Source organism: Coenobita brevimanus, chromosome 98 (assembly GCF_032717465.1).
Source record: "Coenobita brevimanus isolate Jiangsu-jjx chromosome 98, ASM3271746v2, whole genome shotgun sequence".
Classification (NCBI taxonomy): domain Eukaryota; kingdom Metazoa; phylum Arthropoda; class Malacostraca; order Decapoda; family Coenobitidae; genus Coenobita; species Coenobita brevimanus.
In genome coordinates, this window is record NC_137051.1 from 18,876,759 (window position 1) to 18,899,248 (window position 22,490).

The 22,490-nt window shown below is 44.8% G+C and overlaps 2 protein-coding genes across 6 annotated transcripts in view; both read left to right on the forward strand.

Moving 5' to 3' along the window:
- Window positions 1-22,490, forward strand: part of HisRS (histidine--tRNA ligase) — a 152,512-nt gene that overhangs the window by 118,309 nt on the left and 11,713 nt on the right. The window lies entirely within an intron of this gene.
- Window positions 10,347-22,490, forward strand: part of siz (Brefeldin-resistant Arf-GEF family protein schizo) — a 698,716-nt gene continuing 686,572 nt past the window's right edge. For all 5 annotated transcript variants that reach the window (XM_080283838.1, XM_080283839.1, XM_080283842.1 and 2 more), the window contains exon 1: window positions 10,347-10,616. In XM_080283838.1, coding sequence (XP_080139964.1) covers window positions 10,438-10,616 — 179 coding nt within the window. In that variant the 5' untranslated portion in view covers window positions 10,347-10,437. The remainder of the gene's footprint in view (window positions 10,617-22,490) is intronic.

Genomic DNA, 22,490 nt, shown 5'->3' on the forward strand with positions numbered 1-22,490 from the left:
TTTTGGAGACATTATTTTAGGTTGTTAGTGTTATGCAGCGTATTCTGCGCCCAACTTCTTGGGTTCAGATACGGTGCGGGCCCTGGATTCTGTATTCTGGACAGGGCTAGAGTATAGAGACAAGGGATAGGGCTCAAACACAGGCTAACCAAATCTACACATATTACAGAGTTCAATTGTTCACACACAAGTACCTGGACAATCCTATATAAAACGCAAGTACACTATATGACAGTACAGTATAAAACATAATTTCACTATATATCACAATACAACACACACAGGTGGCCTGAACACACACGACACTATATATATCACAGTACAAGGCACATAGGGGCACGAACGCAATATAACACACAACACTGTACATCGCAATACAACACACTCATATGGTATGAACGCAGTATAACACAAGACACTGTACAGTATATCACAATACAATACACGTATGTGGTACGAACGCAATATAATACACTTGAAATGCGCGCTCCCGCCATCAAACCCCCACTCCACTACGGAGCCGCAGCACCCCCCCCCCCAGGAGAATACCAGTGGGCCAGGTAAACAGGGTGCAGACTTGGAGCAAAACGGGCTCAGGTATGCCCCTCTTGCCCTCAACGCGACGTTCGTCACCATAGCAGGGATGGGCAACTACTTCTCGCCCGAGCAAGCCCTCGTCAGGATTGGAATGGGACTTGTGAACTCACAGTCCCAGTCAGCACCGCGGTCTCGGCCACCATCCGGACCAGGGAAGGTCCGGATGGTGGCCGAGAGTCCGTCCTTCTGCTGTAGCCCCTTGCAGTGCCGCTGCAACCATACCTGGTACGCCTGAGGGAGGCAGAACCGCAGTCTCGGCCACCGTCCAGACCGGGGAAGGGTCAGCCACCGTCTGCCATTCATCCACCTCCTCCTCCTATGGGAGCGGCACCACAACCTCGGCCACCGTCCGGGTCCGGGAAGGGTCGGCCACTGTCCGCCCTTCAGCTGCTGCCCTTGGGGAATTTGGAACCACGACCTCGGCCACCGTCCGGGTCGGGGAAGGGTCGGCCACTGTCTGCCCTTTGCCCAGAGTCTCTAGGGCTTCACCATCAGAGGAAGTCCCTGGTGCGGCCCACCCTCCACCCAGAGGCCATGCGGGACATTCTCCCCCCTCTCTCTCCAGGTGTGGACTCCCGGAGGAGCTGCTGTTTGAGGAGTGGTGGCAGGGTCCGATACCTGAGCTAGGGATCCACGCCCTTCAGCCTAACCCCGGACGACGCCCGGCCCTGACGGACGCCCCACGGATGAGACGCTGCAGCCAGCCCCTGACGGCGCCCCAGTCCAGATGCAACTGCAGCCCCCATCTTCCCAGGGACACCCCCAGGACCCCAGGGCGGGACAGCCCTGATCCCACTCACTGCCAGCCCTCTGCCCGGAGTAAGAAGCAGCAGGCCCAGCTCCTGACGCTGTTTGGCCCCAGCCCCAAGGGCCACTCACCAGGTCGAGGCCCCACCAGGAAAGGGCCTCCCTTTGCACCAGTCTGCAGCCATGCCCGGACAACCTCACCCTCCGCCAGGAGCAGGTGATGACAGGCGTGTCTATTGACCCTGTCAGGCCCCAGTCCAGAGGGCCACCCTCCAGGTCGAGGCCCCACCAGTGAAAGGGCCTCCCTGTACACCAGTCCACAGCCACGACTGGACGACCTCACCCCCTGCTGCAGTCGTTCTGTGCCCCCTACAGGAGGGTATGCCCGACTACCACTCTCCCACGCCCGGGCGCCACTTATGATTAGCCCAGGTCTCAGTGGCCCAATAAGCACAACAGTGTAATACCAGTGCCACCATTGTGAAGCAGGGACTGACAGTGTCTGTGTTACATGTATTACCCACACTTGTGGTGCAATGAGAACTGACACTGTCTATACACAACATAGCAGCACCTCCAATACACATTGAGAACTGGCTAAGTCTAGAACTTACGAGTAGTACACTAAGACTGTATGGCATAGGCTATTCAGTCTGTACTTACAACTACGGTGTATTGCTCGTAAATAGTAATGACTTCCAGTGATTACACTTATATATATTGTGTGTATAAATGTTGTGTATCAAAGCCTGACATTGTCCATATTACCTGTGTTGTATACATTTGCTGTATATTGTAAGGAAATCAGAATTAAGGGAATAGAGGTTTAAGGTTGGTCTCCCGAGTTTTTATGCCCTGTTCCTCTAGTTGTGTGTTCTAGTTCCGGTCTCAAAAGAGGACCCCGCTCAGTCGCTGGTGTCTTTAGGACGAGAAGTCGACCTAAAAACATCCAGCATAACAACACTATATATTACAATGCATAGAGCACAGAGTCAGGTCAGGTATGTATTGCACAGAGAGGGAGCAACACGCTCGACAACCCAGTGATGGTTTGCTACACTGAAATTTACTCTCTATCAAATATATCACACGAGTCTGTTACATGGATGTGTACGGATCTCTGGGTGGATATTCCACTGCACTGGGCTACTGTATGTCACCACTCGTAAGGCATAGGGGTTGCGATACACATGTGAGGGGTCAGAGGCATTACACAGAGGAGTGTGGATATTGCCTATGGGGCAAGGGGGGGTCACACACAAAGGGGGGGAAGGGGACACCCAAGGGATTGCACTCAGGAGAATCACGTGGGGGTTTGGTACAAATTTAAGAAACACAGGGATGCGACACTCTAGGCGAGGGGGAGGGGTTCACACACAGGGTCTGTAGCACTGGAACTCGTCGGGGGGAGTATCTTTCAGTGTAGGCCAGTCGTCGGTGGGCACGAGGGGCACGTCCAGAGCTACAGCACAAGTAGCTGTAGGTGGTGTCCCGGTGTGGGAGGAGGGCCATCCAGGGTGTGTTCCCATTATGAGTCTTGTACAGCGTGGTCTGAGGTCCAGGTTGAGCTGAAGGGTGTACTGATGGGCGGCCCTTTCCTGGTGGGGACCATGGGAGTGTGGTGGCCCTCTGGGCTGGGGCCAAGCAGGGCTAGGAGGCGCTCAGCATGGCGCCTGCCCTTGGCTGAGGTGGGAGTCTTGGGGGCGGACCTGGGCTGGTCCAGGCCTGGGGCCGGCCGCTGGATGCCCTTTGTTGTCCTGGGGCTGCACTCTCACCTGGAGGAGGAGGCCATCAGGGTTTGACTGCAGCCGCCTGCCCTGGGGAAGTCCGTCAGTTGCTGGGAGTATCGGGAGCTACATTGTAGGGTACCCGGCATTATCCAGGGGCTGCAGTCCCGCCTGGAGGAGAAGGCTGTCAGGGGTGGGCTGCAGCCGCTCGCCCTGGGGGAGTCCGTCAGCTGCTGAGGGCGTCGGGGGCTGGGCTGCAGAGACAGGATGCCTGGCCTCAGGGTGGTCCCGTCCCAGGTGCTCTCTGACAGGGGTCCTGTGGGGTAGCAGTCTCCACTCTCCATGAAGGAGGAGAGGCAGGAGGGCCATCTCACTTGGCCACAGGAGGGCAGGAGGGGTGAGCTGAGCCAGACATGGCACCCTCATAGGGAGCCTCCAGTCACAGAGGAGGAACGACCGGTGGCCTGTTCCTCAGTCTGGCGGGCCTGATGGTCCCTGCTGAAACTCCACGCCAGGGCGGAGAACGGTGTCTGCGGGACACTCTTTCTGCCAGGCAGGTCCGGGGGACACTGCCCAGGCTCACTGCTGGGGTAGTGGTCGAGGGAGATTCGGTGGATGCTCCCTCAGGCTGGCGGGTCCGGGGGACGCTGCCGGGGGACCACTCATCCTGGGGACAACAGGAGAAGTCCCGGCGGGCCTTCTGTCTTCTGCAGCAGGTCCAGTGGACTCTGCTGCTCTCCTGTTGTCGGGGGAAAGTGCAGCTGGGGGACGACTGGTGGTCTCTCCCCCTGTGGCAGATCTGGTGGATACTACCACGGGGCCTGCCGCCCTGCTGGGGAGCACAGGCAAAGGTTGTTGAGGTGACAGTCCGAGACGCCTGCTGCCAGAGGTGGGTGGTGGAAGGAGGAATCAGGTGGACGTTCCTCCTACAGTAGATCCGGTGGATACTACTGTGCTGCTGCTCCCCTGGGGTGAAGTAGGACTGTGAGCACTGGCTGCAGCTCTCCCTCTTGTGAGGGCAGGTCCGGTGGACTCTGCGTCCAAGGGCCTACTTGGGACTTTCCTTGGGCAAGTCCCACCCCAATTCTGGTGAGTGCTATCTCTGTCAGAGCGTAACACACTCAATCGAAGTACTTCCTGGCGGTCCGGCAGCGCGGAAGAGGGGCGTTGGGTCACAGAGGATATATGTCACTGTGGTTTGGAATGCTAGTGTATCTCCCCATTGCCTCCTCTTGGGCTGGGGCTACCTCCCCATGTCCTTCTCCTGGGGTGGTGATGTCGGGATCACTCCACCAGGTGGGTATTTCAGTTAGGTTAGGTTAGTTAATAATACTAATAATTAGGTTTTTTAATAACAATGACAAATAATATTCAAGTATAACATTTACTTCACAATAACAAAATTTCAGTGTTTGTTTAATGCTTAAAGTCAGAAATGCACTGCAAAATCTTCTTGAATAGGTCCGTATATTCGTATCTTGGATATTTTGTGTTTGTTACATTTTTATGTTTATAAGATATCTTGTTTAAGCCCCTGTCACACATTCCATAATCAGACCACGATAACGCCACCAATTCATTTAGTGGCGCTGTCGTGAAATTTGACCATGATAAACGCCAATAACAAACACTGTCACGATGGCTGTAAGTATGTGTCATGATGGTAGTAAGATGGACACGATGGAGTCATGATAGCTGTAAGACTGAGTCACGATTGGCAGATTTTCACATTTTTAGCGGTCATTTTGTCATCACGATGAGGCCACGATCATCACAATAGTGCCATAACAGAGTCACGACGGTGCTATGAATATGCCACAATAGAGTCAAGAGTTATGTCCACACTCCCCACCCACACCCACACCGTATGCCACATGTGCCCAAATCACCGAGGCCGCAAAAAGTGCGTAGGTCTATCGCGACTCTCATGACCCATGATTAGCTGTTATGATTCAGTCGCCGTATTCTTAGGGTTATCGTGACTCCATCTTAAGACCATCGTGACACGTGCGTGTTAGCCGTCAAATGATTGTCAAAATTATTAGCTCTATCGTCACTCATGCTTGTATCTATGGTGACCCATTCGACATAGTATTAGAGCAATCGTGACTCACTCGTATCTTTTTTTTTGTCACGACAGTCACTAAAAGACTTACGACGGCCATGACAGAGTCACGTAACTGCAACGAAGATCACGATAGGGTCCCGTAAGACTTACAATAGTGCTATGTTGGATACAAAAATCGGGGAGCTTCCTGATAAATTAACGCTTGCGTTAATTCCTCGTGGCCTTGGCCGACTGCGCCACGAGTGTCGCGATCGGTCACGATAGACCCATAATCAGGACCATGATGCCACTACTAATTGAATTAGTGGCGCTATCGTGGTTTGATTATGGAATGTGTGACGGGGGCTTAACCAGGCCACGCCACTGCCCGGTTATAGATCCTCGACTTTCTCTCTATCGCCTAAACGAGGATAATGGATTGCAGGAAGAGGGCAACTTCAGCCTGCAGTATACGCCAGATTCACGTCCACATACGTCTGCGGTTGCAGCTACTACTACTACTGCTACTACTACTCCATATCTTTAATGGGAGGACGTAATGTATATTTTGTTCTTACTGCCACCAAACAATTTTTTCAGCTTCGTACAACAGTGAGTAGGGTTGACGAAGGCTTTTTCATACCCTTCTGCAGGTTCGAGGGCTCTCCTGAACGTTTCGAGAAGATGGCAGGATTAAAATATGAAAGTACATCATCTGCCACGTAAAATTTATTCCTTTATATATTTTAATTTGCTTAGTGTTTCTGTAATGTTGTAGCTGTTGTTGTTGTTGTTATTATTATTGTTATTATTATTATTATTATTATTATTATTATTATTATTATTATTAATGTGGTAGATGGGGGCGCTCACCATCTACTCAGTTGATGTAGTGCTGCTTTGGGTGTCTGCTCTTTCCTCTCAGCCTTCCTTCCTCTTCTGTCTTTCCTTCCTACTTTCCTCTTCCTTCTGCCTACCGGTGACTTTACACTCTCTTCTGTCTTTCATTCTTTCTTCTTCTTTCTGCCTATGAGTGACTCTACACTGAGTGACAAGCCAAATGGTTTCCTGTACACCAAGAAACCATTTACTACGTTGGGTGGTAACCATATAACCAAATTATGGCGCCTGGTGGTTTAGTGGGTAATGAAGACGCTCCAATCGGATTGAACCTGTGCAGGTTTACTGTATATGCAAGGGGTGGTTGGGGTTTATTGCTCACATAATACCACTCAGGGATGAGTGAGGCTGATCACTCATAAATGTCAGGACCAACTTGCCTAGCCCCGGGCTTCTACGCTTCTCATGGGGCGGCATAGGATTGGATTATGGATGAATGGATTATTATTATTATTGTTATTATTATTATTATTATTATTATTATTATTATTATTATACACTTACATAGACCATCTAATCCTGTGTTGCCCCATGAGGAATATAGGAGCCTGGGCTAGGCAAGTTGGTCGTGACATTTAAGATGAGTGACCAGCCTCACTCATCCCTGAGTGGCATTATGTGAGCAATAAATCCCAACCACCCTTTGGATATAAACCGACACAGGCTTAATCTGGTTGGAGCGCCTTAATTACCCACTAAACCACCAGGCCTCATACTTTAATTATATGGTTACCACCCAGCGTGGTAAATGGTTTCCTGGGTTATGGGAAACCATTTTCCTTGTCACTCAGTGTAGTCACCCGTAGACAGAAGGATGACGGAGAGAAAGAAGGACATAAGAGGAAGGAAGGAAAGAAGGAAGAAAGGAAAGGGCAGCCTCACGAGAGCAGCACTACATCAAGTGAGTGGATGGGGAGTGCCCCCGTTATTATTATTATTATTATTATTATTATTATTATTATTATGATTATTATTTACTGATATTGGTGTTATTACTGATGCTATCGATGTGACTTATTATAAATGTTTTTATTTTGGCGCCTGGTGGTTTAATGGGTAATTATTGCGCTCCAATCGGATTGAGCCGGTGAAGGTTTATATCCAAGGGGTGGTTGGGGTTGACTGCTCATGTAATGCCACTCAGGGATGAGTGAGGCTGGTCACTCTCATCTTAAAGGTCAGGACCAACTTGCCTAGCCCCGGGTTCCTACGCTCCTCTGTGGGGCGACATAGGATTGGCTGATGATGATGATTATTATTATTTTCTTTTCACCATTGTTGTAAGAATTTCGTTGTCGCTGATTCGTAACGGTTTTGATCGTAAATATGCAATTGATTCTGCATACTGCCCTTGCTGTATATCGAGCGACTTTTAATTCATTCACTGTGATGATATAGTGTAATTATCGGTATTTACACTTTATTTATTCTTGCTACTACCAGTCGATTTTAGTCCATTTGCGAAACATCACTCATTATGAACCGGTTGATGAAGAACTCATCTAACCTTTCTATTTCAAGAAGTCTATATTGAAGAAAATCGTCTGAAGGTAGCAAGAACAATTTAAAAGCACGACATTAAATTCAGAGTTAGAATTCTTCATAATGCTATTGATGCAAACGATGTTCATCGATTACACATACACGAACGGCATATTTCATGGGTTTATTGTTTTACAGCTGACCCTGGGCGGTGTGTCTTGGCTCAGGCTAAGAAAAAAACTATTGCCCGAAGGGGTAAGAGCCACTTCCATCAACTCAAACACCTTCCATCAACTCAGCCTCCATCAACTCAAACACCTTCCATCAACCCAAATCCTCCATCAGCTCAAACCCACCATCAACTCAAACAGCCTTCAACTCAAATGCCTCCTTCCATCAACTCAAACACCTCCTTATATCAACTCACACAGCCTCCATCAACTCAAATACCTCCTTCCATCAACTCATACAGCCTCTGTCAACTCAGACAGCCTACATCGACTCAAATACCTTCCTCCAACTCAAACACCTTCTATCAACCCCTTCACTACGACGAGGATTTGCCTATCCATTCCTGCTTCCACCGGACGACTGGTTTAACCTTTTGCGTAAATTTTCCTGCATATTTATGGTGGCGTTTTATATCTATCTGGAGAGAGAGAGAGAGAGAGAGAGAGAGAGAGAGAGAGAGAGAGAGAGAGAGATTCATGTACTGTATAGTAACATGAGGGTAAGAGGATAACTAAGGAAATGATAATTTACTGAGAAGGAGCGAAGGGGGACCACGTGAGAAAGGATGATGATTATAAGGCATTGAGACCGAAAAAAGGGAGGAGGAAGGAAGTCGGAAAGGGGGAAACTGAAAGAGGAGAACTTAAGGTTAGTGAAGAAGGGGGAGAAGAAGGAAGAAAAAATAGAGTATCAGGAAAGTATAAGTTAGTACAGTAAGGTAGAAAAATTTATAAGGAAAAAAGCTTAATGAACAAGGCGAAGAAGAAAATATATAGGAGAAAGGATTCATGACGACCAGAAAAGTGAAATCGAAGGCAAACGGCATATATATATATATATATATATATATATATATATATATATATATATATATATATATATATATATATATATATAAATAAGAGTAACAAATTTAATAAATGGACGGAAGAGATGGGTGAAGAAAAAGAACTGATGATGGTGGTCAGTGAAGAAAAGGATGATGAACAAATAATAAAAAAAAAAAGTAATAGCAATAAAAGAGAGAGTTTACTGAACAACAAGGAGCAGGAAGAAAGGAAGGAGAATCATAAAGGACAGCTCGAACATCCGCTGTTAGATGCTTCGGGCGGCGGAGATGCAGCTCGGCGAACACCGGAACTGAACCAGTCAATGAAACGAAAGAGAGAGAGAGAGAGAGAGAGAGAGAGAGAGAGAGAGAGAGAGGTTGAACTCGAGCCGGAGCTGTTCTCAACTGGGACTGATGAACTGATTAACACGTGTGTGTGTGTGTGTGTGTGTATCCACGGATGTTTATGAAACCTTTGGTTTGACTTAACTTGTGGCTACAATAATATTAATGGAGGATGGGGGGAGGGCGGAATTGGAATATTATCATGATCATAATCATCACATCATCATCAGTGGCATCATGACAAACGTCGATCATTTTTTCATCATCCCAGCTCAATTTCCCCCAGGTTTACATGAGGTGGCCATGAAATTTAATCACCTCAATCTAACCTCCTGGTAGTTCATTGTTTTCTGCAGGCGATTTTATTCAGGTTAATGAACAGGCTTCACACTGCGGGGGTTCGAAACAGCCTTCATTAGCCCTTTACTGCAAGAAGTCTCTCCTAAGTAGTCAAATAGCGTAGTGATGGCAAGGGTGGTAATAAAAAAAAAAAAAAAAAAATCGGAACGTAGGGGTTCCCTCATATATTTCACTGATGCGAACCTGTGTCGTTATTAAAACGATCTGAATAACATATGAGAACATTAAGACGTAATATGCAAAATGAATGGGCAAAGTCTCCTATAGCAACGAAATTATGACTCAGTCAGGGTAGACTATTCAGATCAGCCGCTAATTAAATTTAAAGGTCAAATGTCAAGGGGATGGGGTACAATAAACGCATAATCACGTGAGTGCCCTTATTAGCATACCACTTGCTATTGCTCTTCTAGTTAGGTATGCTAATAGCGACTTCGTATACGCCGTATCTGTTACTACGTCATATCAACTTTAAGAATCAACAACTTGCAACAAAAGTGTGTTGCACTGTAGAATGTAGCTGCAGTCTTGTTTTATTATTACATTTCTGCCCGTCACATGTGGAGGAATGCAATGGACGTTCAAATATTAATGCTTCGAATTCTCTGATGAAATTGTTTCACTTATATCATTGTTCAAGTTATCAGTTCTAAATATATCTTACGCTCTAACTAAAAATAACTCCTCTGGTATATGGGCAATAAACTCTTAACAAAGAAGGCCAGACAAATGGCCGCATATCGCATGTCCGTCTGGAGTGGATGGTCATATTTCCCTTCATAAATAACTACAAATAAAAGATACAATTTCACTCCCATTCTGAACTGACCGCGCCGGCGCAAGAAATAGCGGGTTCCAGTTAGTCTTTTGGTTCCCCGCACGCGTAGCTTTATCTTCGCTACTCCTTTACTCTATCATATGATAATGCCATGATATATATCGTTTTGTATGAGATTAGATAAATAATTCTTGGTTTGGGTGGAATAATATGGTAGAAAATATTATTAGGCGACTCGTAGGTTTTGCGGGCTAGATGAGCAGTGTGACGTCAGTAGTGTAGCGTAGCCAGCGGTGCGAGGAGGAGTGTGTGGAGTGCGCTGCCTAAAATGCTGTGAAACCCGTGATTATACATCCTTAAATTCCTTGGAGCATTAGCTCGTAAGTTACCAGCCATGGAGGACAAGGACGAGCTGATAGCCAAACTGTTCGCCGAGTGTGAATCTCTGAAAAAGGAGTTAGAAAAGTCCATGCAGGAGCGAGATGTATTGCTGTGTGAAGTGAATCGGCTCAAGTTCGAAGTTCAGATGTCGGACTTGAAGCGACTGAAGGAGGAGGAGACGTCTGAAGCAAGGTAGGTGATGTCAGCGTGTACTTTTCACGTCGTCCGACGTCCCTGTGTGAATGGGATCTAGTGACATCTCTTTGGGAGCGAGAAATGAGTGTTAGATGAGGCAGGTGAGGTAGGTAGGTAGGTAGTAGGGAGGTGTGTTGTGTTGTCCTTCCCACTACTGCCTTGCCTGCCTCACTCACTCACCGTGCCTCATTCAACTTCCTTCTACCCACTGCCTCAGTCACTTCCTCATACATTACTTCCTCCTCTTCACCTGCCTCGCTTCCTCCTCTTCCTCACTTCATCCTTCCACTTCAGCATAACTTATCCTCACATCTTTCTTGTCACCCTACCTCGCTTCCCTCTCCTCATCCTGCCTCACGCCCCGCATTTCACCCTATCACTTCGTCCTCTCAGCTTACCTTACTTCATCTCTCGCTCCTCATCCTGCGTCAGTTTCTCCCCTCACGTTGCCTCTCATTTCCCTCTTACCCAGCCTCGCTCTCTTCCCCCTTATCGTGTCTCGTTTCGTCATCGCCTCACCCTGCCTCATCTCCCCATCCTGCCTTGCCTCCTCCTCACCCAGCCTCGCCTCCTCCTCACCCAGCCTCGCCTCCTCCTCACCCAGCCTCACCTTAACCTCACTCTGCCTCATCACTACTCTGTTTCATCTCTCTTCACCCTCTTCCTATCGTCAGCTATTTGTTATAACCAGCCTTGCTTTGCCTGTGCATCACCCTGCCTCACTTTCGTAGTTCTCTCACCTTCCTCTCCTTAACCTCACCTATTGTAGCTACTGTATTGCCTAACATTTCTTGCCTCACCGTTGTCATGTCCTTCCATCATTTTTTTTTTTCCCCTCAGCTTCACCTAAACCTTGTCCTTGCTCATTTTGCATCACTCTGCTTCACTTACAGACTGACTTTGTCTCACTCTCATCTTTATCTTGCCCTTGTCATACGTTTGCCTTACTCTGCCTCATCACTACCCTGCCTTTGCCCCGACATTCATCACCTTACCTTACCTTTACCTTGCCCATTCCGCTCCTTTGCCTTGCCTCCACCTTGCCCTTGCCTCACGCTGCCTTGTTCCAAACTCAGTCCTCTCCTGCTCTGCCTAGTCCTCTTCGCTTTTCCCTGCCTCCCATGTTGCTCACTGAGCTTCATTCCTCACAAATGTGTCCGTTTCCCTACATCCCTATTTACCTCCTCCCCCTTGCCTTTCCTTGCTTCTCAGCCTTCATCCTTCTTTCCACCCCCCTCCTTTTTGCATTCCTACCTACCTGCATACAAAGTGTCTACTTGCCTAACGTACTTAACCTACCATACCTAACCTCCTACTTACCAGGTGTCCACTTTCCTACCTACCTACCTACCAAGTGTCTACGTATCTACCTGCCTACTGGTACCAAGTGTCTTCCAAACTACCTACCTACCTAATTGCTTCCCTTCCATCGTCTCTTCCTCCCTACTAACTGTGCACCTTCCTTGTCTTACTTCTGTTCTTTAATTTTGTTTACTTAATCCTGCTTCCCACTTCGCCCTCCTACCATTCCCTCCTTGCATCATCTTAGTCACTGAATCACCTCCCCCCCCCCACCTCCTGCCTTGCCCAACTCTGCATCTTCCATACTCTGTCGTTGCCTAACCATGCCTGTCTCTCCCTCACCCTGTCTTCTATCAGTCTCTGCCTTTCTGTGTCTTCTCTCTGTCTCTGCCTTACTGTCATATATCTGTCTCTGCTTTATTGTTTCTTCTGTCTTTGCCGTACCCTGCTCTCTCTGCCTCTGCCCCACTCTGCCTTACCCTGCCCTATCTACCTCTGCCTTACACTGCCTTACCCTGCTTTGTCTCTGCCCCACTCTGCTTTACCCTGCCCTCTCTTCCTCTGCCCCACTCTGCCTTACCCTGCCCTCTCTAGCTCTGTCTCATCCTGCCATCTATTTTTCCTAACTGTTCAGTCTTTTCTCTCATTCCCTGTCTTACCGTCCGTACTCTGATACCGGTATTACCTTGTATTAACCTCCCCCTCCCCCCGCCGCCTCTCCTTGTTTGCCTTCCTGCTTCCTTACCTTATCCTTTTGCCTCATCGTCTCCTTACCTCCATGCCTTTCTTCTTCATTTCTCTCCTGTCGTTTTCACTCTCTCCCTTCCCTCGCTCGCTTCCTTTATCTCCCTCCTCGTCTCACCCTCTTTCGGCCTCCTCTTGTCACCTCACTTATAATCCCTTCCTCACTTCCCCACCTCTTTCCTGCCTCCCACTACGCCCCAGCCCACAAGCCCCGACCAACCCGTAACAGGGGAAATAAAAATAATACCTAAAGGAAACATTGCCTGGGGGTGGGTGGTTCATGGGATGTTTAGGCACGGAGATTACGCAGGCAGGGAGACAGGCAAGGTTATCAGGTAGCGTGTAGGGTGGGCAGTCTGGCTCTCAGATTAGGACAGTTCGGTAGTTTTACAGGGTGGTTAGGTAGGCAGTCTAGGCAGTTATGGGAGGTTAGGTAAGGAGGAAGGTTAAGTATGGAAATTAGGTATATATGGTAGTTACTGTGCCGTAGGCAAGGTAATAAAGTAGACACGCAGGGTGGGAAATAGGTCGGCAATAGGCAGTTACGGAAGGAAATTGGAATGTTAGAACAGGTAGGTGGTTAGGTAGGAAGTTAGACAAGGATAGTATGCAGTGGGTGAAGAAAGTTATTGTAATTATTACGAAAAGTCGCGCAGGTAGAACATTTTGGGAAGTAGCTGTGGTATGGCAGGTAACTCAAGTCGGTTGTTAGTGGGTAGGTGATTAGGCTAGGTAGTCAGCAGTTACTAAAGGAGATTAGATGGTCCAGGTGTTTTAGTATGGTAGGTAGACAGGTACCGGTGGGCTGGGTTAAGCAGTCATGCATGAAAGTTATGTAGGTAGGAATACAAAAATGGATAGGCTAGCAATAGTAGATTTTTAAGTACGGTAAGCATTTCATCTGTACAGAATAACAACTCATTCTACCTTGTGCCTAAGATTGTCATCTGTTTATCTTGAGTGATTTGTTGAAGTAGATTTACGGTACACGAATATGATGCTAGTCACGAAGAAGTAAAATGAAAAGATGCAGAACCGTATCATTTTTATTCTGCCACTGAGGTATACGTGAGATAAGCTGCAAAAGGACTAACACTCGGCCCAAGTTAAGGTGAACGAACTACAGATAGCTAATAGGTAAACAGTACGGTTCGCAGGGAGGTATAGGCAAACAAGGCTGAGATTTGTTAGCAGAATTTTGATCCTTGCCTAGTTATTTACTGAAATTAGTATTAGCATGAAAAACCGGGGACAGGATGATGATTCACTTTTCATTCATTGTCCCTACAGAAAAAAAAAAAAAACTTGCCGGTACGACACGGAATTATTGGAATGAGTTTGTGACTTAGGCCAGATAAAATAGGTAGCTCAGTCGATAATTAGATAAAGTAATTCAGTAGATATGTAGGTAGTGTTAGACAAATGACTAGACTACAAATTCAGTAGGCTAGATAGAAAAGCGGCCAGGAAATGGAAAAGCAAAGCAGATACTGGTACAAGAGAAGACAAGCATATAGGTAAATTGGTTAGTAGGTAGGATAGCTAAAGTAATAAAGCAGGGACAGAACAAGTTAGGGAGGAAGTAGGTTAGGGTAGATCAACAGGCAGGAGAGAGAGAGAGAGAGAGAGAGAGGAAGTACCGGTAGGTTCGGCTAGTGAGGTAGGGTAGGTTCTGTGGGTATTAGGGTGCATTGTTCAGTGTAGGACTAAAATCTCTCTCTCTCTCTCTCTCTCTCTCTCTCAACGGTAACATCTCGTATTACGCCTCCAACAAGTGAGGAGCGAGAACAGCTGTAGTGGGAAAATTAGGGTTAGTAATGGCACTTGTGAGAAGCAGACGTGCGTATGTTTATATACCGGTTAACCGGGTACCTTACAAATATGCTGGTATTTTTTTTTCCATACTTGGAAGCAAATTTACTCACAACTTCCCTCCTCTTCTTGAACTTAGCAAACCGGTTCGTATAGCCTACGTTTAAAGACGGCCCGCTGTATGTATGAGACCTGCATTGGCTAGACTTTGCACCGGCGAAATTAAATTTGAATAGGCCTATAATAGTACCTCATGTAAACACTGAATTTTGTGGTCGGTCGTGCATTTCATGAATATAGCTTACCGGTAAGTTACTTACCTATTATAATTCTGTATCATTATGGGCCTAAGCTTCAGAAATAAACTGGCAGCTACCAGTCACTATATTGTTGTACCTGAAATAAATCTGACGCAGTGTCCAATCGTGTTACTTAGCCTGTTGATCTCTTATTAAGATATGCAAAATTTACAGTCCTGTTAATGCAGACAGTATATACTGACCTGTATATCTGCTGAAACATACTGTATACCAGTACTGGTATTAGTGTATGTAGCCTTACTATCCATTACAAAGCTTAACCTTGAAAAAAAAAATAGTGTTGGACCATCGTAACCATACGGCTGTAAAATGCATATACCATACCAGTCGTACTTTACCAGCCACAGGAGTACATCTTTAAAGTATTTCGTGCCAGTCTTAACGTAGGGTGCCTGCCATGCACCTTTAAAGTGTATCAGTTTCATCATACCAACAATTCACCTCTAGTGTATGCCAGTCTTATCATCACACCAGCCATAGAACACACAAATTTACGGTAGGAGTCCTACGTCACGCAACCTTTGCATCTTTATTTTTGTGTTATGGCCTGTCTCTGTGTGAAGAAAACTTTCCAACACACTTTCCTACGATTAACTGTACAGACACTATTGTCCTGTTGATTACTTGGCTTCGTCGTATTACCCTTCCTACGTTGACTGGATTAGCCTTGAAGAAATAATTAACGTGGCATATGCAGAAATAAACTGGTAAGAAAGTTCTAGGGAGGCCCCCTGATTGACGAAATGATAACCCTGTACAAGAGTCTACTCTGCGTCCAAGTTAGGCCTTGTAGGCTATGGACACTACGGTACCTCACGCCATCCTTACGTGAGAAAAAAAAAATGGCAGGTTGATGATGGACATTATAGGTTAATTAGCGAACCATTACACGAACGAACTCATTAGTAAAGCTAGGCTGTGTGTGTGTGTGTGTGTGTGTGTGTGTGTGTGTGTGTGTGTGTGATGTACCGGTAGTCTATGTCCTTGCACTTTAACTAAGCTTGTTTAGGCGTTGCTTTTTGGTTGATGATTTTGCATCCAAATGATCCAGCCCCTAGTTAGCCAGTGTGTCCCTCCATTGACTACGACGACTACCGTACGATATACTGTACCTTACCGTTTGATGTATTACTGTTGCTAGTGACAGGCTATTTTATTCAATATACGAGAAGTTCCTCACCCTCGACGTGAATAATAGTCTAATAACCTTCAACGGGGATGATCCGTTTTTCATATTACCGCCGGACGATTTTATCAGCATATAATAAATTTCATACTCGAACGTAAGGTTATTAGTTATTTTATTCTCGTTGCTGCCAGACGATTTGTTGTTTATCAGGGAGCGAGAAACACATGAAATAAAAAGGGTAAGGGGAAAAATAATTTCCCATTAACCCTTACAGCTCGATGACGACTGAATATAAATCTCGTATTGTTAATCTCTTCACTACGAGGAGAAATATGGCCTCGTTGTTAAAGGGCTGTTTGTGGTGATTGATAAGCTGGGTAACATTAATCAGGAGGTAACAAAAAATGAATAAGGCGGCTTCGTAGTGGCAGGGTTATGTAGTGTAATTAGTTTATTTTAATCACGTTAGTACTATGGCTCCCACAAGCCAAGGTAATAATAATAATAAGAATAATGTAACACAGTAAGAATAAAATAAATCTGGTATATATTGGAATCTTGTTACTGTTCAGGCCTGATCGCTCATGTGTCTGTATATCACACTTCCTTGACTGTTTTGAGGTTCAGTCTCAATTGCCAGACGCTTAATGCCAGAGTTCATCCAAGCTGGTCCGCGACAAAAATGCCTCCAAACTCCTCCTCCTACTTTTTTTTTTTTTTTTCGTCAGTAATGCCTCCAGCCTCCTTTATCACCACTCATCTCTTGCTCTTGTTTTATTTGTGTGTGTGTGTGTGTGTGTGTGTGTGTGTGTGTGTGTGTGTGTGTGTGTGTGTGTGTGTGTGTGTGTTCGGGTTGCCGCATCCACTTGTTTACACCGCTTCATATTCTTACATCAATACATTAAACATTGTCAGTTTTATTCTTTCAAAAATATTGTGAGAACCTAGTACCAGTAACCTTGACCTTCAGGTAAAATTATGCTGAGCTGAATGAGGCGTAACAAGCATGATTTACCGGTATCTCAAATTTGGTTACATTGGGGGAAGTGTCTTACAAGAATATTATTTTATGCAGTACCTTGCTTGTGGGTATATAATTTGTTTGGGAATTGAACTTTTTTTTTTTTTTTTTTTAGTTCGCCTGTAGTTTACAAGATTCACAACAGATTTTGCTTATTCAAAAAATAAAGGAAAATAAAATGTAGCCAAATGTACCGGTACGGTAAATCCCCCCCCTCTTCTTTTTTTTTTTTGTTAGCATGCAGTTTTAAAAGTTCACTGCAGATCTTAAACAGAAAATAGAATATAACTAAAAATAAATCCACTCCATTATTAGTGTAGTCTTTTCTGTGTAAATAAAATCGTCTGGCGTTAGCCAAGATAAGACACTGGACAGTGTTTTATTGAGGGGGATAATCTTACTGTTGTATGTAGTCTGTATTTATTTTAAGTTTGATACCGGTATTACATGTGACATTATAGACAATACCTGTACCGTATCATCGGTACCGGGTATCACTTCAGTGTCTGGTATTGCATCACATGTAGTATAGTGTATCCTTGTAAACAGGAGCAGAGATAAGGCTGGACGTAGTCAGACAGTAATACTACTGTACTGTATGTCTCTATTATGCAAGATGATAACCGGTCTAATGGTCGCCATTAACTCTATTACTAGCTAAAAATAGGAACACACAGACAGACAGACACACACACACACACACACACACACACACACACACACACACACACACACACACACACACACACACACACACACACACACACACACGTAATTTTTCTTGTTTTGTAACCGGAATATGTAAAAATTATCTTAATTACACGCGACGAGTTACCGGACTTGCTTTTTATTGTGTAATTTAGGTTACCGTATAGGCTACTGTTTTTGTGCACCACCATAGCGGAGACATCTTGCTTATACATTTATTATTATTATTATTATTATTATTATTATTATTATTATTATTATATTGTGTGTGCTGGGTCTGAGAAAAATTACTGATACACTTGTCCATATACCGGTATTCGTTGATCTGTGATTTTATGTTGGGTCAGGAAGAAACTGTCGCACATTACCGAATCAGCAACCAGACAGAAATGTTGTAGGCGTAATTTTGGATCAGGCCTACTTTTGCAGTCCTAAACACCAGCTGTAATTTATGGAAGAATGCACTCCTATTTGATTACCGGGTACTTTACTCGTAATTTGTAATTCGTTACTTCATATAGGCCTACTGCAGAGCACCGTATGTATTTACATATTTTAACCCAATCGTAGTTATTGTACGGGTATTGATGTATTTGTTGTATCAGCTGTAGATGCCAGGGATAGGCAGTTCATTTCGAAGGATAGCTTCAGGCTGAATAAAATTGTCATGCTGGTGCTGGAATAGACTAAAGCAAAGTCAGTTAAATGTCTCCAAGACAGCGAACAATCCTCTGGCCATAGCAAGAAGAGTCAGTGTACTTTTTTTTTTTTTTTTTTTTTTAGCGTACGGATGGAAGAAAATTGGACGTGAGCCCTAGTGTTTACGAAAATATTTACTGTTGTAACTAAACCATGGCTGTTGACACTGGTATTTCGTTTAACTTTAGGATTAATTGACCGTTGAATAAAGTTGTTTGGTGGTCAGGATGAAATGAGATTTGAGATTATCGTACCGAAGGGTGTAATTGACATGCCTAGCCGATAACTCTCCAAGGACAAGAAGCCACTTCTAATCGGAGTAAAATCGTCGAGAGGTACCGGGTAACCATTATAATGAAGGGGAAATTGTATAATGTTAATGAGTGACACTAAAGTTCGCCATGATTTGCCCCCTTCAGCCTGACGACTTTATGCCTGGTAGAGGACCTTGGGGATGCTTAATGCGGTGATGGGGGGGGAGTTAACGGCGGCTGTATCTAGTTCCATTATCTCCATGCGGAGGAAAATGTCTGGGTGTAGCAATTATATTAACCACGTCAGTACTGTATCGTCATTTTCACTTTACTCGTGGTTTAAAGCTCGGCACTAGTGCAGGTGAATAGAATCATTCACCGTAATAAAATCGTGTGGTGGTAGCAAGAATAAAAAAAAAAAATTTCATTAGGTTGAAGTTGTTAATCATAATCTTGGTCAGTATTTTTTCCATATAATGCCAGTGATTCTGTTATAGCTGAGTCATACGAGTCTGGGTGATAATGAAACTGGACATGTGAGTACTGCAAGGGTTCAATAAAAAAAAAAAAATCCTGTGATTCAGTATAGACTAATCAGATGACGAGTAAAGTTTTTTTTTTTTTTTTTTCCCTGTTGTTGACTACTTTTGGCGATAATGAGACGGCGACTTCCGGCCAAATTACGTTAACGATTAGATTATTGTCGGCATCTGTCCCACGTTGATCAGGATCGGGGAATTCACAAAGTCACTTCCCTCCCCTAGCAAATATTTTTCTTACGCAGAGCAAGAAGAATGGGAATGTTCTGCACTGTGTTTCCCTTGTCCTCCCTGTAAGAAATGAGAAGGAGGTACATGAACATAAAGATGTTTGCGGATCTCATATGGGTCTGGATCCACAAACTTAAAAAAAATTCACCTCCGTAACTGAGATTTGTTTTCGTAGGTAGGACAAGAAATAAAGAATATGCACTCCATCCAGGTCCTCTGCTCATCATCAGGAAAAGAAACATAAAATCATAGTTACGACAAGGAATTCAACCTAAGTATGTTTGTGAATCCCGTCCCAGGAAGGCGGCGTGACCCCGGGGCCAAGATCGGACCAGCGAAGTGTGCGACCATCTGGCTAAACCTGTCCTTCGGAACTCCCACATATTTCCCTAACTTGCCTCGTATTGTACACTTGCATACCGATATTCCGCGAAAGGGGACAAAAATGTAAGAAAATATATACCCAAAGATGCAGGGGAAATGTGGGAAGAGTTTGATAGGGATCGCGGATTTGCATATAAGTTAAAGGGGAATGCAGCGTGGGTGAGACTTGGCAACTCGCCGCCCCCTTGAAAGGCAGCCACCGTTAAAGCTTAGGATGCAAGGTAGGAAAACAAAATATTCGCGCGTTTCCTGTCGTATACGCATCTATTATTAATAATCTCCCGGATAAAATATTCATAGATTTTTCTCCGTAATAAGTATTTGAAGCGAGAAAGTGATAATTTTAGATCCTTGGTCGCGAATACGAACCACAAGTTTTTTTGTTTTTTTTTAAATGTCTTGGAGTTACCTGTTGTTGCCAGTTACCTTTTTTTCGCTGTTTCGGGTTCCTCATGATTTTATATTTATCTTTTGTTTGCAGATGCGGTTGATGCGAGTTTACTTTACCACTTAATAATTTCCCAGTTGATGTCAAGTTATGGGGAATGAATGTGGTGATTAGTTTTGATAGGGAGGGCGATTTGTTTTGATAATAACGTTGATTTGTTTTGAAAGTGACGCTGATTATTTTTTTCGTGGCCATCTCCTCTCTCTCTCTCTCTCTCTCTCTCTCTCTCTCTCTCTCTCTCTCTCTCTCATAATGTCAGTTGTGATAGCCTTTTTTCCCTGTGTGACGGTTATTTGTTTGTCATTTCACATAGTTCCAGATGTGTGTGTGTGTGTGTGTGTGTGTGTGTGTGTGTGTGTGTGTGTGTGTGTGTGTGTGTGTGTGTATGACGTCATTTCACATAGTTCCTGGATGATGTGTGTGTTTGTGTGGGTGGGTGTTTGTGTGATTTATTCATGTCATTGCACAGTTCCTGGTATGTCCTGTGTGTGTGTGTGTGTGTGTGTGTGTGTGTGTGTGTGTGTGTGTGTGTGTACCATGGGCGTGTCCAGTATGGTGGGATGTGGGTTAGTAAGGCAGGGGTGGGTGGAAGGGAGGGTGAGTGGATAATGGAGAGGTACTGAAGGGGGTGGGGGAGGGAGGTAGGAAGGTTGAGAAGCGAGGTAAGCAGGTGACGCCCTCCCTCCCTCGCTCTCTCTCTCTCTCTCTCTCTCTCTCTCTCTCTTGAATTTTATCGTTTGTCCTTTTCTTGGTTCTTTTGTTACTTTTTTTTTTTTATAGGTTGGAGGGTCTTTTTTTTTTCCTGATCTTGCGTCCATCTCCCTACTGGAACTCTATTTTTTTTTATGCCTCATTTTCTTCACTTTTACACTTAACATATTCTTCTTAGTACGTACTTTTATTCCTCATTATTTTATTAATCCATTCTAGTTTACCTTCATGTTTTTTTTATTTGTCTTCCTCACCATACCTAATCTTTTTCTTTCAGAGTCAGCTTCTCAAACCTACTTACTCATCTTCCTCCTTGGAACCTAGGCCTACTCTTCTTCATTCTCTTCCCTCTGTACTTCCTACTCATCCTTCTGTACTTCACACTCTTCCTTCTTTACTTCCCACTCTTCCTTCCCTACTTCCTACACTTCCGCTTTTTCTTCCTTCTACTCTTTGACCCATCTCTTCCTCCTGCCCATTTCCGTTTTCTTTTTTTGGCGGCAGCACAGGTTTTTTTCCTCCTTAAATTTCCTCATGGTAATCTTATGCATGTTATCTTTTTTTTTTTTCTTTAGGGGGGAGGTCTGGAGCTAGTGGTTGATTGTGGAATGGTTGTGGTTGTGGTATGGATGGTTGTGGAGATTTTTGTGGTGCTTTTGGTTGTTGTGGTTGTGTTTGGTAGTTACGCTGAAAATGGTTGTGGTATTGATGGCTTTCGTATGTGGTTGTGTTTGTGAGAGAGAGAGAGAGAGAGAGAGAGAGAGAGAGAGAGGAGGGGGGGGAAGGAATGGTGACCTTGGTAAGTGTGACAGCCACAGAAACGGTTGGCATTAGAGCGCACAGAAATCGATATGTGAACTTAAGCAAAGGGTAGACTGAACTCTATCGTTAAACAATTTTTCATTTATCAGTATTTGCCTATTTAGCCTATTTTTCTTACTCTCGACCCCGTCAAATGGCTGTATTCCCGATGTCTGTGTTTTCTTTACTTATTTAGTCCCTTCCCCATTTTTTTTTTCTTCCCCTCTAGCCCTCCAAATGGTTATATTCCCAGTGTTTGTGTTGTTAGATATTGACCTATTTCATCCTCTGCCGGTAACTAGTCTTAATTTTCGATACTCCCGGGTGATATTTCTCCGATGTATATATATAGATTCATACAGGTATTTATATTATTTACTTTGTATTTTATTTTGATGCCCCCAGGTGGCTATTTTTCCCCTGTCTAGAACTATATATATATATATATATATATATATATATATATATATATATATATATGGGGGAGGCGTGGCTCAATCGGTAGAGAGGTGGCCTGCCGTTCTAACGGACCCAGGTTCAAATCCCAGCTGGGGCAGGGAACAGTTTAAGGATTTGAATTTCATTAAATCAAGCTTTACTGATCTACCAGAAGACCCGCCGACATGTAAAAATACCCCCGCTAATACCAGTACACCAGTCCTGTATGAGACAGCCCAAGCATGTATTCAATATGGACGGTGGGTGTTAGCGCCGAAGTGGTGACATGAAGAGGTGTATGGTATTGTAGGAGGACTGTTGGGCCTTGAT